Genomic DNA, 16,255 nt, shown 5'->3' with positions numbered 1-16,255 from the left:
TTATGGGTATGGTATTGAACACAACTTATTCCTGCATATATTAAGGAAGCAAACAGTTTTCTAAGTCCTTAGTAACATAACTACTGCTAGATGTAATTTTGAGAGGACTGGGACATGACAATAACTTTGCAAGTATTTACCACCAGTAATTCACTATCAGTGTGCTGTATCATGGTAACCTCAGGTGGCATAAAGTTGCCAGTAAATGGAAATGACTAACCTCAAATGATACTTATGTTCATTATTCAACCACGAGTCTAACGAAGTACTTAACAAGTCACCTTTTAACAAACATAACACGCATACACAGGGAGGTAAACTAATACACAGCATACTATATGAGGAGGTAAAGGTAAAATTAAGGTTTTAAATACTGTAAACAACTCTAGTTATGAATGCCTTCTTGTAAAAATGCCCCCACAGCTGTAACCAATGTTTTGGCAAACTCTCTACAAAATGAACATTTTATATAGTTTCCAAAAACCAAGTGCGTTACCAATTATTTTAGTCATCAAGGGCTAAATATTATGTATATAATAAAAATGTTGAGCTCAAATTCACACATAAAGTAACAATAAGTAATTCCTATAAAAATATTCTGGGATTGAGACAGTTTCCTAAACACTGGAAAAGCAACAGGTAATTACAGAATATGGAAAATTTTATCCAAAAAATTGACTTCCAATTTGAAAAATAAATACATATATTCTTCCATTGCTACAGTCCTCTTCTAAATACATATATTCTTCCATTACTACAGCCTCTTCTTTCTACTCATACCTGTACACTCAATTACCAAGACAACCAAAAATCTGAATAGCTTCTTGAATTCTAACAAACTGAAGAGCTTTTATCCAATTTAAAAGGTGACGATAATAATAATAATCACTATCCTTTGGATTTCTATCCATGGTTTGCACTAACAGGGTCAGATGCATAAAGGCTAATGAGTTCTCTCTACTCTGTCTTATGAACTTACAGCTTCAATTCCCATCTGGTTAACTTTTTTATCTACATCATCTCTCCATGATTTTCTGAGCCTTTCCACTGGCCATTGTCTTGCTAATTACATATCTACCTTCCTGACTAGCTGCCACTATCTCCATCTCATCACATGCTCAAAACAATCTCAATCTATTTTCTAATCTAAGAACATCACATTGCTAGGCAACCGTAAATAGCTGAAGAAGTATGCTAAAAATGGGAATATTGGCAGAGGGGGGATACAAGGCTTCTAAGATGACACCATCCTATTATGATGACTATCTGCCTGGTAAAGGCCCATTGTGGTAAGCTAAGATATCTTGTATGTAGCTGTCTGAAACAAGCCTGTCAGAGGAACTGCTGGATAATCATCATGACAGGATGCTCAACATGTGAAGGTAGTGACAAAATGTCCTAAAAGGACTGATGCATAATCCTAGACCACAGTCTCCATCTTTTGGTCACATAAGGTGTCTGAGGACTCTACTGCAAAACCAGCAAACAAACCCAAATCTAGAGCTTGCATATACACTACATGTCTTCTCTAAATTAAACAATTAAAGAATAACAAAGCTCAAGAGATTGAGGTCTCATATTTTACCAAATGCTTTGCAAGTTCAAGCTGTTATTCAACAGATAAGTACAGATAATGAGCGTAAAATTTGTCTGAACAATTTTACTTCCCATAACAATAAATTACTGAAAGAGCAAGCATTATAGTCGATTCCTAAATGCATATTACCCTAATGTATATGGAACATACATATTGGTAAGTTGAACAGCTGCATCAGAGATACCTTTAATTCCTTTAGGAATCAGTAAGCAGTGACATTATAATGCACCTCTGCATTATTCTACAAGCATGCAATTACAATGCAAGCAATTTTGAATTGCATAAAGCAGAAACTAGTAATAGCATTCAACTTGAAGGTGGGGAGCTTTACACGCCCCAAAATTTCATGAAAATATAGCTTACTGCAGTACATTATCATATTCCATTAATACAGGTACTTCAAATCCTCTTCACAAAGCTTCTTTCAAATCAAATTTCATGTGTGCTGATACAAAGTGAAAGACCTTATGAAAAGTAAACATCCAATACCTGAAGATGCCATATGGGTACCTAATTTTCTGGAAAAGTAAAGACGAATTTTGTAGCCTACAAGCAGTTTTAAATTTTCAACACAATTTACAAGAGTGCTGGAAGAAAATAAAAAAAAGCTTTACAATAATTTTAACTACTACACAAACAGATCTATTTCACTAAGGAGTATGCATCCAGCTAAAGAGAAACAAAGTGCAAAAGAGCTCCTAAAATGATAGTCCCCTTAATTCCTTGCTTCTGTCTGCCAACCAAATAATTCTCAAGCTCTCACATATATCTACAGACATCCCCCGACTGGAATGCTAGAATTTGGAAAGGCAAATCCTAAAATCACATCATCCTTCCTTTCTTATTTAATATATGTGAATGTCCTTGGCTATTCCCCTCAAAATCAACTTCAGGTCTTTGCAGATGAAGACTACTGCCACTGACCAAGTGAGGATGAAAGAGGTTTCGCTGGCTGATAGATCTCCCATTGCTCCTGTTACTGGTTATGTTTTTGGTTTAGGTTTTGATTATTTGGGGTTAGTCTGCTGACATGTCTCATTCATTCTTAGACCTACACGACAGTTACAGTTCCCCTCCTACTTCCTTGATATTCTTGTCTGAATCTCTCCAAGATATTAGCAATTTCCCTCCACGAAACCATAGTTGGCAGTGTATCTAGTCCCAAAGTAATCCATATCCATGCTTTCATCTCTTTCCCTTACAACCAGCCTGCCCATGTATACAGAGATCAACCAATCAATCCCCTACAGCAACATAATGGATACATTGAGCTTTGATGAATTCTTTCCACAGATGACTGTCTTAAGACAATTCCTTCAGGTCATCCAAACACTCTTCTCCTACCTCCTTCTCCACTGTTCTCAGTCCTATTTCTCTTGGTCTATCTTTTACACTCTTCCTTCAGTAGTCCACTCTGGTACTTCTCGTAACAGTTTTTCTTCACTCCTGGTAATATTCCCTATTCAGTTCCTTCTGGACAGTCTCATATACTAATCAATGGGCTCCACTCCAGTTACCTCTCTTGTCTTCGCATAGGTTATGCTCTCCTGCTACTTAATTCCTATTATCACTTCTACTATCAGAACTAAGCTGTACCATATCTTGTGCACACTTACTGTAACAATCAGACCAAAGGGCATCTGACAAATGAGGTGACGGACTCATCCTAAAAGTCTACACAGGACAGGTCTCAGTCACTGATGACCATCACTTTGATTATTTTAGTAGCTGTCCATCCTCAACCCAATACACAAGCATAAGTAAGGGGACCCAACCAACAAGCATAAGTATAGGGTCTGTGCTTTATATAAACACACTTCTCAACATGAAAATTAGATTTGTTAAAAGCTGCAGAGAGAGAATTTCTTTGGGCAAAATCGTCAGGCCGAAGTATAGCAAGCAAAAGGTGTGCTACTACACAACTAACCATCAGTAGGCACTACTAGGCTGTATCTACGCTATCAACAACTGTGTGCTATCTCTGAAGGAGAGGCCATCAATGTTATTATAATGAGAACTCACTGATAGTTCGGTCGACGATATCAAGGCAGACCCCCACAACGTCCCCAACCTGCCACTTGTGGCCATATGAGTCTGCCACTCCAGCATACCATTTCTCCTCCTGGATCACAGATGCAAACACACACAAACCAAAGACTTTTTTGAGTAAGCAAATATCACTCCATTAACCAAAAAAACTTGTAACCAGCTGATGCCCTGTGATAAACTACTTGACATTTCAATAAACACAATAAATCAATCAAGCATTTAAAAAATATGTGTGAAAATACCACACTTATGCAGTAAGGCTGTAATTTATCTGAAAAAGCATAATTTATATCTATAAATCTCAACTTAAAACCATACTATAGTTTATCATTGCATTCTTGTCACAAGTTACCAAAATATATGTTACAAAAGAGAGGTTATAATAAACTCCTTTAAATGGCGCAAGTCCTCTGCTGTTGCTGTGAAAAAGAAGAAGTAATTAAAGTGGTAGTAGTTAGTTAAGGATTTTAAAAGATGCTCAAGGCAAGATAAAAGGAGATAAATTCTTCTATTCTTGAAGCTTATTTCTCTGTCTCCAAACAAAATACTATAACCAAGGGACTAAAGTTCATGAGAATGATGTGTTTCTCTTTGTGTAGTCATATTTTAGCTGTAATGTAACTGGTGCATAATAACTCTGTGTTCCCAAATACTAATGTTCAATAATTCTAATATATTCTGGATTTCAAAATAAAAACATGAAAGGAAAACAGAAGGCAAGAGCAAAACAAGTGAAAAAACATATAACATTCCATAAATAAAAACAAATAAACATTCCACCGCTGTGTATACATGTAGACAAGTATTGAATGTGTATTGCAATGCCAACTGCTGCAGAACAAGAAACAATAAGTTTACATATGGGAGCAAAAACTTACTATACTAAAACTAAAATGGACTAAAATGTGACTTGGGGACAGAAACCTAAAACTTTCCTATCACAAAAAAATTGTTTTTTATTAATAGACATCCCAGAAGATCCTGCTGAATAAGAGCTACTATAATCCCAAAGGAAGAAGTTGCTGAAAAGTGAAACAGTACTTGAAAAGATCCAGAGAGAACATTTTTGGAAAAACCTTGTTATGCAAATCAATGATTATATGAAAAACAGACATTAAGATGGGTCAATGAAAATATTCATGTCATATAGGGAAAGGGTAAAGGGGTGAAAGCAAGACAACAGGTTGTAAAAGAAAAATATCAATGCCTTCTGCCCCAGACTTACTAATGCCCTTGTCATGGAGATCAAGCATCACACCAATAACGTCTCCAGCTTGCACTTTACGTCCATAGCTCTCGCAGTACCCACTGAAGTGCTTTTGATGCTTTTAGAATAAATCATGACACATTATCTACAGGGCATTAGTCTTTGTAATCAATAATTCAAATGAAAAATGTACACAAAGCACCGTACTACAATAGAAACCACTTTAGTAGTGTATAGTATCATAATTTCCCTAACAAACGTGGGGCACTCTATACAGTTTATGAGAAATGAAGCAATTATAGTATCTGCACTGTAATTAAAATAACTTCATTACAAGTTAACATTAAAGTGGATTATTAAAATCTTAACATGCTGTATACATCTACATGAATATATATACAGTATATACTATACATATTATATATACAGAGTGTATATATATATATATATATATATATATATATATATATATATATATATATATATATATATATATATATATATATATATATATATATATATATATATATATATATATATATATATATACATATACATATACATATACTGTATACACATATACAGTATTTTGTTTAGAAGGAAGGGTTTATATTTAACTGTCAACATAAGATGCTCTTTGTCAAAGTTTAACTCTGAATGAGACTTTAAGCTTACGACTGACTTAATTCATGATTCTAATACTGCTAGTCAAACAGTGTAATTATTTAATATTGATGCCATTAATGTGAAAAGTCTATTTAATATTCATTTTAAAGAGTAGCTTTTACACTTCTTATGATTATGATGGTCAGTTACCCAGAAGCCTATAGTTGTAAGTAATAGCACAGTTGGTGATTATTTGTTTATTTTACTAATCTAAATTACTGTATTTGATACCTGTATATATCAATTTTAGTATGTAGTTGGTTATATAATCACTACTTACAAAATATGGCCACCATTTCTTCTGGAATTTTAGATTTTCAAGTGATAGCATGTTCATTTCTGCCACTACCAGTTGTACCCTTTTTCTGGTACAGTATTAAAACCAGGTACAGTGATGAACAAGTAAAGAACTATAAAAATTAATGTGCATCTTCCACTACTGATTATAGTTTATCACTATCACTGATTTTACACTCACTTGTGGAACTGTTTTCTACCAGTAAAAAGTAGTTAAGTATAGCTGATACATGTAGGGGTGTAGGCTAAGGCCTCTGAAAACAAGGTTCTATCCCACTACCTAGTTCTCTGCCCTGGTCTATAGGTACTGATGAACTACTTGACTAAATATATTTTCTTTGGATGCTTCACTTTTATAGACTGTGGTCAGAAACAGACTGGCACATAGATACTACAGTATACCAATACACACTCATTATATGCATACACGATCTCCAAAAGTGACTTTGTGAATCATTACAATTACCATGATTATTCTGTTAGTTACTCAGAAGGTTTCTATGCTCAAAGAAATGTAAAGTGAAGACTCAAGTCCAAGAAATTTATCAGCTCTTAGCTACCAGTAATTCAAATAAAAATATATCAAGTCATTTCGATATTATGCTGTACCCGATTTACAAGCACACTAGTGATAACTAAAAAAAATAAGCAGTGAGATAATGCTATTCAAGATGAAAAATAGGCAATGATTATTCTTAAAATAAAGCGTTTACAAATATACAGAAGCCCTACTTACATGGTAACCATCAAAAGCCCATGACTTATCATCAGATCCAAGCTCAATGTTTGGTGGACTGGAGGTTTCCATCCAACCTACTCGCATAGGGCCAGTTGTCAACACCTCCATCTCAAAGTACCACTTGCCTGAAGTCACAGCATTGGTTTTTTCCAGTCGGTAAGTGCGGTTGGCAACTCCCTTTTTAGCGGCTTCTTCAGCTGCGGCAGCAGCTATAAAAAGAATCAGTTTATTTAGAATGTAAAGTGAATTTGTTTTTTTTAAACATAAAACATTAGACATTAGAAAAAACAGAATATATAAATTCTTCATTAAAATGCTTGTATATATAGTCATAATTCTGTCTACCAGCACTTTTCACAAGAAACTATGGCTCTTTTGTTACAAAGAAATATGCCTCATTAATCTGCTCTCTGAGGAAAACTCAGTTATATGTCGTCATCTTTACTCAGTAAAATATGTAACTCACCCTCTGCTTGGTCTCCTGTTGGTGCTTCTAGAATGTAGCCATACACAAGGAGGGTCCTGATTGTTTCAGAGGCAGTATCCATATTTGCTTTTTTGATAGCCTCATCTACGTTGGCATAGCTTACAAGATGAGGGGAACGATGCATGTCTGGATCCTCATTTAGGCCGTAAGTCCATCCCTGCTGAATGCGTTCACGAGCCCAGATGTTGTGAGTATTTTCTGCCAACTGATAAACGAGCTCCTCCAGCTTTGGTGTTAGACTTACCTAAAATTATGAAAAGAGGTGTTGAAAAGGACTGCATAAGTAATGCTTTTTATGAATTCCGAAAGAGTGGGGTTTTTGAAAAATACTGAAACCAGTAGTCTTACATTGTAAGTTTTCTCATTCCTCCTGAAATGAGAGCTACAAACTCAAGAACATTTGGTTAACCATGCCCGATTAGCAAAATAAAGACAATGACTTAAAATGACAAAAATCTTGCATGAAACAAACCTGTGACAAGTCAAGTGGTGCTGGTTTATATCCATTGCTTTGAAGGAAGGGATCGTTGGGCAACCTTACAGATCTGATACGGCTGGGTGGTTTATCAAGGGTGATGTGGTAGCCAAGAGCTAACACAGTCCTGCAATTTAAAAAGTAAAAAAATATATTACAGTTATAAATAATAACATCATAACTTTTTCTGCATTAAATAACACTTTTCAATTACAGTACTATACTCTGCTTGCCCATAATATAATAAAATTATTACTCATCAAGAAATAAACAGAGAAACAATAAACAATAAAGCATTGTCACAAGCTCACTTAAGAGTCTGAAGAGCCAAAGTAGCATCATATCTCTTCTCATTAGGTGGGAGTTTTTCAAAGGACGTCAGGCAAGGGTGGTGAAGCCTGAGATCATCTCGCCTCTCACTGTAAGTCCAGCCTTGCTCTATTTTGTTCATTGCCCACATCTCATGAATATTTTCAGCCAACTTGTCACGAACTTGTTCAATATAACCTGGAAGCTGGATCTGGAAAAAAAAAAGGAATCCTATAACAAAAGTTAAGACACATTTATACCAAATTTAGGATTTCTTAATCAATAATTCAGAATACAAGCCACTGGTTTTCACAACTAAACCACTCAACGATATTTCTGCAGTAGATTTAATCTACTGAAAGAAAGAATTGCATGACTTCAAGAAGTGGCAGGATGAAATAATCTCTTAATGGGGAAAACATTCTTTAATCAAAGGACTTGAAATCTGCAAGCAGCATATGTTCAGAGATATACTGCAGGCAGCAAATCTACCTGTATAAGCAAGATACTTAGCAGTACCATATTCACTAAATACCCATGCATGTTAACCTTAAAATACTATATACTGCATATCTTAAAGTGCATATGCACTAGTAGAACTAAAGACAGGCCTTTCTACTGATTATGTATTCATAGTTTCAGCTTTTTCTACAGGTTTTTTGTGAACTGTGAATATGTTCAGTCAGCATCTTTATATAATGATGATCCTCCCATGTTCGCATGAAATCCTAATTTATTTTCCATAATCATTACTGTCATAGGCTACTACAGTACTGTATTATTGTTGTTTAGTTATTATATTACACTTTGTATGATCCAGGGCAAAAAATTTTTTTAGAGAACGGGGCACAAGAAGTTACCATACATTCATTGAGCTTTTCTTGTTTCTGTTGTATTATCATATATTAGCTATACTTCTGTAACTTGTTTAAGTAACTAATTATCTTTACTATTACTATATATCATGTACTTTACAGCTGAGATGTATCTGCATAGTGGCAATATTGTAATATATAACAGATTATTACTAGGCCCTTCTGCTTTTTCAATTTGTTCATTTATTTGTAGGATTACAATTAATTACTAATGCCAGTGATTACTACTACTGTACAAGTATTATACACGCAGTTCTTCCATGAATGGCTGAGTAATTACTTTTACCAATCATATCAATATATAACCAATATGTTCAACTTTATTTTATCTATGTAATTTTTATATCTGCTGTATAATGCACATCATTCAACAAAAGAAATAAAAAGAAAATTATCATAACTGTAAAGATAAAAAAAATGAACAAAAAAAAGAAATGCAGGACAAACAGAATGGACATGAAATAACTGAACGATAAACAGAATAAGCAAAAAAAAAAAGGAGAAACATAATTTTATCATTCTGCTCTTAAAACTTACCGAGGATGTATCCACTGGTTTAGGGACAAAAGCTACATCATCCTGAATAAGAAGAGGACCAGCTAATGTAGCCTTGTGCTGCTCGCCAAAGTAGAAGCAAGGGTCAATTGTCAGGGTCTGAAAAGAATTTCAGGGACCAATTACGAAACTGGAAAACTTAACAGGGAGCAAACAATAAATCTGCCAAGTTAACTTCACAAAAGGAATGAATGAAAATTCTGGAACATATAAAAATTTTACTTCTATGGTTCACAAACAAATTCTTAAGATACATACAAGCTTCATTTCATATACACATAAAACAAGAATTATAGTTTATTTGATAAGCATAAGTTAAAAAAATAAAAAACTAATCTTATGTTCCATAAACTTGTATTTTCACTTATGCCTAAACATCAATTAGAGGCAGTTAAGCTAAGTGTTGAACAGTTACATAAACTAGCCAAGCAGTGGTTAGTGATGGGCAAGACCTCCCCCAAACTTGAGAAACCTGTCTCATTTATCAAATACTCTCATCTTTGGATTGTATGGACAGAGATGTGAGGCTATAAGAATACCCGGCCTCTTATATTCACCCTACGAACTCATAAGAGTCCCAACAACGTATAGATCCTTCTGCTGGTACAAAGCCCAGCTGATAGAGCTAGATCAAATGTCAAAAATAAAAAACAGAGTAACAAACAAAGTGTCTATAGTATACTTAAATAAACGGAAGGTCTAAAGAATCCAAAGAATTATATTTATTTGATGTACTGTATGTCAGATAGCTACTTACAGCAGCTATGATGATGACCTCCTACCTAACTATAACTACTACTGAGGAAGCGTGTATTCTCATTTGAGTATTGTTCTATAAATAAAATGTGTTAAGTGTTAACTGTACTTCTACATGCCTGCATTCAAGCTTTAACATAATTCATAACTGTTATGGGGTTATAAGGAAAACACGAAATTTGAGAAAATGGGTCTGGACACTATAGTCCTCATCAGGATGTGTACAACGATTTTCCTACAAAAAGACAAACCTCTTCCTCATCCTCCTGTGAAGTAGTATAATGCTGGTTTGGCTAAAAGAGCTATTACACTGCCATACCCGCTACAGACAGAAGAGGGTTTGTTACATGATTACAGAAGTAAAGGATAGCTCACTGTGATAACAGTGCCCTAATAAGGGTTACTTCTTACATGAGATATCAGTAAAGTTAAAGAAGTTCAACAGCTACATGGGAAGAGACTAAGGGGACCAAATTACAAGTAGAAGGTAGAAACAACGTAGCTCTGGCTGAAATGACACTGCAAAGAACCTTTAGTACCATGCATACAGTTGTATGCCCTAAACAGTAAATTCTACGTGGTAGCTCCCTTTGGAGTACTTTAGTAGGTGAGAGTCCAAGCAGTTCATATTCTTGTTTCAATAATGCTAATGTAAACAGTAAACTAATGTAAACAGTAACACAGTGTTCATAATGCCTTAAGGGAGGTTTTTCTTAAGGGCTTAAGGAGTCCCCTTAAAAGACTGCAGGACTCAGACTAGGTCCCATTTTGAAGGTCAAACTGCTGGCCAAGGTACAAAACCAAGTTCATGGAAATGATTATTGATATACCATAATTTGTTTGATACTCTAAACAGTGTAATAGCAGAAACAACAAACCCACTAAAAAATATAGTAGAGTGATGAGAGATCCATCAACATCTTCAAGTGGTCAGACTGTGTCTCACTGCCATATTAAAACAAAGTTATCATTATCTGTAATTCTAGTTTTACATCCTCCAGCATTTGCTCTCTGAAGGCATTACAACTAGTCATGCTCTACATGACTTGGTACTTTTCGTGTTTAAACTTTCCATACAAAAATGAGGCAAGAAAATTGGTTACACATGGTACCATGGGCAATTTCTCCACTTTGGATCTCTTGTTTTTGCTAAGACAGGCAACTAATAGCAACATCAATGCCAAACCATAGAAACAAATAGCAATAATGACTACTTGAAAAATACTGTGTATCTTCGGAAAACAATAATAAAATACACATTTACTGTAGTATATAAGCTGCAGATATTATATAAAAACAGTGAATAAAATACACTACATTCTGAAAATAAAGTGAAAAAATACTAGCAACAATGGAAAAAAGTGAAATACTGACTACAATACGAACAAAGAAGAAAAGATGGAAAGAAACGAAGGTGAAACATTAGTGGATATACACGTGTGCCACTTAGTAAGCCAGGCTAAGTAATTAGAATATCTGACAGGTGAGCTGGAGGACTGCTCCAAGAAAAGAGATGAGAAAGTCAGTCAGCAAATTAGTAGATATAGAAGTAACCAGACAAAACAAAATGGAAAGCCCCTAGAAAGACTGGAGAAATACACAGATTACAAATTCAAGCAGAATACAGTGAACCCCCCGTATTCACGGGGGATGCGTCCCACACCCCCCCGCGAATAGGTCAAATCCGCGAATGCTTAAAACCCCTCTAAAAACACTTAGAACTGCCCATTTAGATAGCTTAAACCAAGAAAAACCCTGTAAAAATGCTTATACCTGAGTATTTTAATAGTTTTATCACAAAAAGTGCATTTATTCATGAAAATTATAAGAAAATACAGTAATTAGTGAATATTTCTCAATGAAAAATACCGTGAATGGGCGAATTTTCCGCGAATGATGGCTAGATATGTTCCACAGAGAAAACCCCGAATGTGTGAGTCCGCGAAGCATGAGAACGCGAATACGGGGGTTTACTGTATATGCAAGATGGAAGGGAGTACACAGAACTCATCACCTGTATAATCTAAAAATAAAACCCTAATGTAAATATATCACAGATGAGAGTAATAAGATGGACTTGCCTTTGCAGGAGGCCTCTAACCCATCAATAACACTGCACTAGTTTATGTGAAAATAGGAGATTTATTTGAATGAAGAAAATTATGCAATGTTCTACTCCTATTAACTTTCAATTTCAGACACACAGGATTACAGTAGCAGCATATATTTTTTGGCTTACCTGGAAGGGCAACAGACATTCTGAGACTGGTGAATAACCTTCAGGAGGTGGATATTTGAGTCTACCATGCTCTCCACCCAACAGGAATCTTGCACTGAAAGCAAATTGCAGATGAAGGTAAAAATGAGAATAGAAAACTGTTGTTTTCTAATGGAACATAAAAATACAATCTAAGCATGAAGCTGCTGGATATTAAGTAAACCAAATACTGTACTATGATCCATGTCAACTTTAGTATAGTACAAGAAAATAACAAGGATTTTGGCATTGGTATCACTGGTCTTGGTCTGCTCATGTACCTTGTAGGATACTGCATTCTTAAAACACCAATATGGAGAACCAAGAACCATCATATAGATGACTAGAAAATAAATTAAAAAAATACAACAGAAAATACATATCTCTTCATACAACAGTGAAGTTTCTGTTCTACATTACCTGAGTTTGGCTGATGCTGACACTACGGGAAAGAACATTCCATCCAGGTTGAAGCCAGTAAAAGCGCCATTGACTTGTCGGCCATTAATGTAAAAAGTAATGATGGGAACAGTCAGATCAAGAGCACAGCCAACAACATCTCCTTTCTTGATTGGAGGCTCAGAGTCCTGGAAAATTCAAATCCTTTCAGAATGACTATCAAATGTTTCATAATTCTTGGTCTTCACAGCAATGCTTGAAGAATACTACTGTACTAAGTAAAATTGAGAAAAAACTGTTCTCTATCAGGGTGTTTAAAGTAACAGGACAAATGTTTAAAGTACCTACATGACTGTTATGTACCTCCATGTCAAAAATCATGCACTGTACCTGAGGATTAACGAGGGTATATCTGCCACCTGTCCACAAGTAGCTACCATCAAAACCATAAGAGTAGAGGTCGTCACCAACTCCATTTCCACCCCATTTTTCTCCTCCTCCAGGGAAACTAACATATCCTTTAGTATTGGCCCAGCCCAAGCGAAGGTGGGGGTTCAAATGGGACACTTGTTCAATATGATCTAATGTGACTTCATAGTAGAATCTCTGGTACATTGCTGACCCTTCAACGTGGCCAACAAAGATATTGGGCCTTGCACTGCAAAATTCATAAATCCAGTATTAACTTCGATAAGGCTTTAAAAAGTATACCAATTAAAAAGATAACAAGCTGACAGCTGGTACTCTGCTAGCTGCAAATAAGTTACAAAGAATGTGAAGAATTTTCTAAGCATTACTTCATACTTAAAAGTTACAATTATCACCTTTAAACCCCAGCAGCTACTGTAAACAAATTAAAACCCGTTGATGCTGTACAATTAATGCTTGCTACATGAACTCACTCAGCAACTGAACATGAAAATTACATATTTATCTTAATAAAGTATAAGAGCTACATAACAATAGCATTCCCAACTGAAAAGATTTATGAACATTTTAACAAATATGGAAGATGCTTTAAAAGCTTTTAATAAAAATTACATTCATATGCAGGATCTGTATGTAGCTAAACTACCAAATTTCAAAAGCTTTACCTAGAGACATGATCAACAAGTTGGGTCTGAAGCAGAAGATTACGTCCAGGGAGGAGATAGTCGCATATGTTGTTTTGTGAGGACCTGACAGCTGTTCCATTACCGATGCAGAGTGACCGTAAAACATCCAGGACTTTTGGATCTCTTCCATATTTTTCCAGCAGGGCAATGATGACTTTGATGTGCTCTTCCTGTAAAAATATGGCAAAACGATAACGTAAACAGTACATTCTCAGTGAGAGAATGGGTAAGTAAAATACAAATATTCCATTAATTTTGACATTCACAATTACAGTATCCTGATTTTTGTGCAATGTGTGATACACATTGCACCAATAAATAGGGAATAATGTCACAGATTAACTTGTATTCTGTAGGTGTCTTGGCAATGACAACCAATTGTCATCAAGAAAACTTACATCTCAAGACTTGAAATTTATTGGAGAAAATAGGACTTTTGGAATGTTGGTAAGGTAAAAGGAAATTACTTTAAATAATGGAATGTAATATAAAATTTAGATCAAGGGCCAAGTGCAGGGACCTATGGGGGTCATTCAGCGCTATACTTTAAATAAATGTTGAGGTCTATTATTTGCAAGGCATTTATAATCTGAGATTACAAGAGTATGTCAAGATTAATGGATCTGACTTGATTATTATATTCATATAATACTTTCAGTACTCTACACCAGAATAATGAAACATACAATTAACCTGACAGTTAGATAAAAAAAAGTGGTAAAAATTATATGAGGCAGCCATATAAAAAGTGACTTCACAAGACAGTTTTTGAAACAGAAGCTAAAAATTACAGAAATTATGAATAATTGATAAGTAGAAACTTTGGCACATTGTACGAAAGGGTTCTCACCTAATCTCATATCACTTGAAATTCAAAACCTTTGTCAGATGCGAGGCAAAGTGCCATCTTAATGGTACGGCAAGCATTGCTTGAAATATGTTACTCTGGCCAACATAGTGATCGTGATTCCCCTTAACGGATGTATGCTAGACCCTAGTAGGACCAGATGGCCTAGTCATACACATTGACCCTTGGGTGAATTTCAAGTTTCGATCCCCTTGGACTGCGTGGGGGTGAGATCTTAGGCCGAACCTGATTTGGATTTTTTAAGGGGAGTGAACTATGACAGACAGAGATCTCATTATGTTTCAAATTAATATTTAGCTAGTTTTGCGAGGTGGGCGGGTTAAGCTGAGGCTAACTTCATTCATTAGATTTTAATAGGTAAGAAGAACCAGGTTAGGTAATTGATCGGTCAAAATTGTTTATAATTCTCTACATTGCCAATGTTTTATATTGGGTGGCCTATTCTTAGCCTAGTGACGTATATTCCCACAGAAGGGCTTATCAAGTCTAGGTCTAATTAAATAATGAGTATTTCTACAAAATAGTTCTGCGCGGAGATATCATTTATTAAAATATGTTTTTAGTAAAAACAATACAGAAAAGGATGTATATAATGCAGAATCGGTGAGATAATTTGAGAAATTCACCGAGGAAACTTGAAAAGTTTAGTCTTTTGTGTTTTTACGTTCATCCCAGAGGGGCCTAGTATATTAAATACGGTGTCCAGAGGAGCTTTCCTGTAAATTGGCCAAATAAACATCTTACAAGATACACATTTATAGGCCTATAACTGAAAAAGAAATTGTTTCAGTGGTCATACTACACTCTGAAAGAACACACCAGAAGCCTAAGAAATTTAATTAATACCACAATAAATTAGTTTATCATCAACACTCGCTGAACACTTCAGGCTAACATCAATAATCGAAAGATGATGATTTAGGGAATTTTTTCTCACAGAAAGACGAGACAGCAAGATGCTTACAGGTGCATATAGGCCTAGGGCAGCTGCGTTATGTTTCTATGTCTAATTGATCCTCCAACTTCTCCATAAGTTCTCTGTAATCTCTCAAAAGGTGGAAGTCAGCCATTCAAAGTACGAGACAAAAAACACTATAGAAATAATAAGTCCCCCTTCCCGTTAATAAAGTTAACTAAAGAAAACGCAACAAACTTATCAGTACGAAAGAAAACGAGAAAAACTCTAGAGTACGGGGTACTTCATGTATTTTATCCATCTAATAATAATAATAATAATAATAATAATAATAATAATAATAATAATAATAATAATAATAATAATAATAATTATTATTATTATTATCGCAAGCCAAGCTACACGACTACAGGGAAAAGCAGTCCAGTAAAGAAAACTAAATGGAATAAATACCAAAAGATACACAACAAGTAAAATAAAGCAAAAACGATAACTAGAAGGCTATGAAATGAGACTCGTGTCTGCCTGCTCAACAAAAAAGCATTTCCTCCAAGTTTGAACTTCTGACATTCCAAAAATGCGTCTTCTAAAAGGTTACATTTAGAGTTTTAAAAATCCAAACCTAACCTTTTGTGCAATGCTGACAAACAATAAGACAAACAAACAAAAGCATAACCTAGGTTTCTAT

The 16,255-nt window shown here is 35.0% G+C and overlaps 1 protein-coding gene across 30 annotated transcripts in view; it reads right to left on the bottom strand.

The window, feature by feature from the left end:
• The window catches only part of RyR (Ryanodine receptor), a 319,932-nt gene that overhangs the window by 138,512 nt on the left and 165,165 nt on the right, over positions 1 to 16,255 (bottom strand). For 21 of the 30 annotated variants that reach the window (XM_067115198.1, XM_067115213.1, XM_067115211.1 and 18 more), the window contains 10 exons: positions 13,763 to 13,953; positions 13,059 to 13,326; positions 12,690 to 12,856; positions 12,252 to 12,345; positions 9,239 to 9,355; positions 7,829 to 8,037; positions 7,515 to 7,644; positions 7,022 to 7,286; positions 6,553 to 6,764; positions 4,872 to 4,971 (listed from right to left, as the gene is read on the bottom strand). In XM_067115198.1, coding sequence (XP_066971299.1) covers positions 4,872 to 4,971; positions 6,553 to 6,764; positions 7,022 to 7,286; positions 7,515 to 7,644; positions 7,829 to 8,037; positions 9,239 to 9,355; positions 12,252 to 12,345; positions 12,690 to 12,856; positions 13,059 to 13,326; positions 13,763 to 13,953 — 1,753 coding nt within the window. Of the gene's footprint in view, positions 1 to 3,619; positions 3,720 to 4,871; positions 4,972 to 6,552; positions 6,765 to 7,021; positions 7,287 to 7,514; positions 7,645 to 7,828; positions 8,038 to 9,238; positions 9,356 to 12,251; positions 12,346 to 12,689; positions 12,857 to 13,058; positions 13,327 to 13,762; positions 13,954 to 15,615; positions 15,743 to 16,255 lie in introns of those variants that run through there. The other 9 variants (XM_067115199.1, XM_067115222.1, XM_067115226.1 and 6 more) reach the window with 3 other exon arrangements.

This window comes from Macrobrachium rosenbergii, chromosome 13 (genome assembly GCF_040412425.1).
Source record: "Macrobrachium rosenbergii isolate ZJJX-2024 chromosome 13, ASM4041242v1, whole genome shotgun sequence".
Taxonomy (NCBI): Eukaryota; Metazoa; Arthropoda; class Malacostraca; order Decapoda; family Palaemonidae; genus Macrobrachium; species Macrobrachium rosenbergii.
The sequence above is the reverse complement of the archived record's forward strand: the minus strand, read 5'-3'. Positions and strand labels throughout refer to the sequence as shown.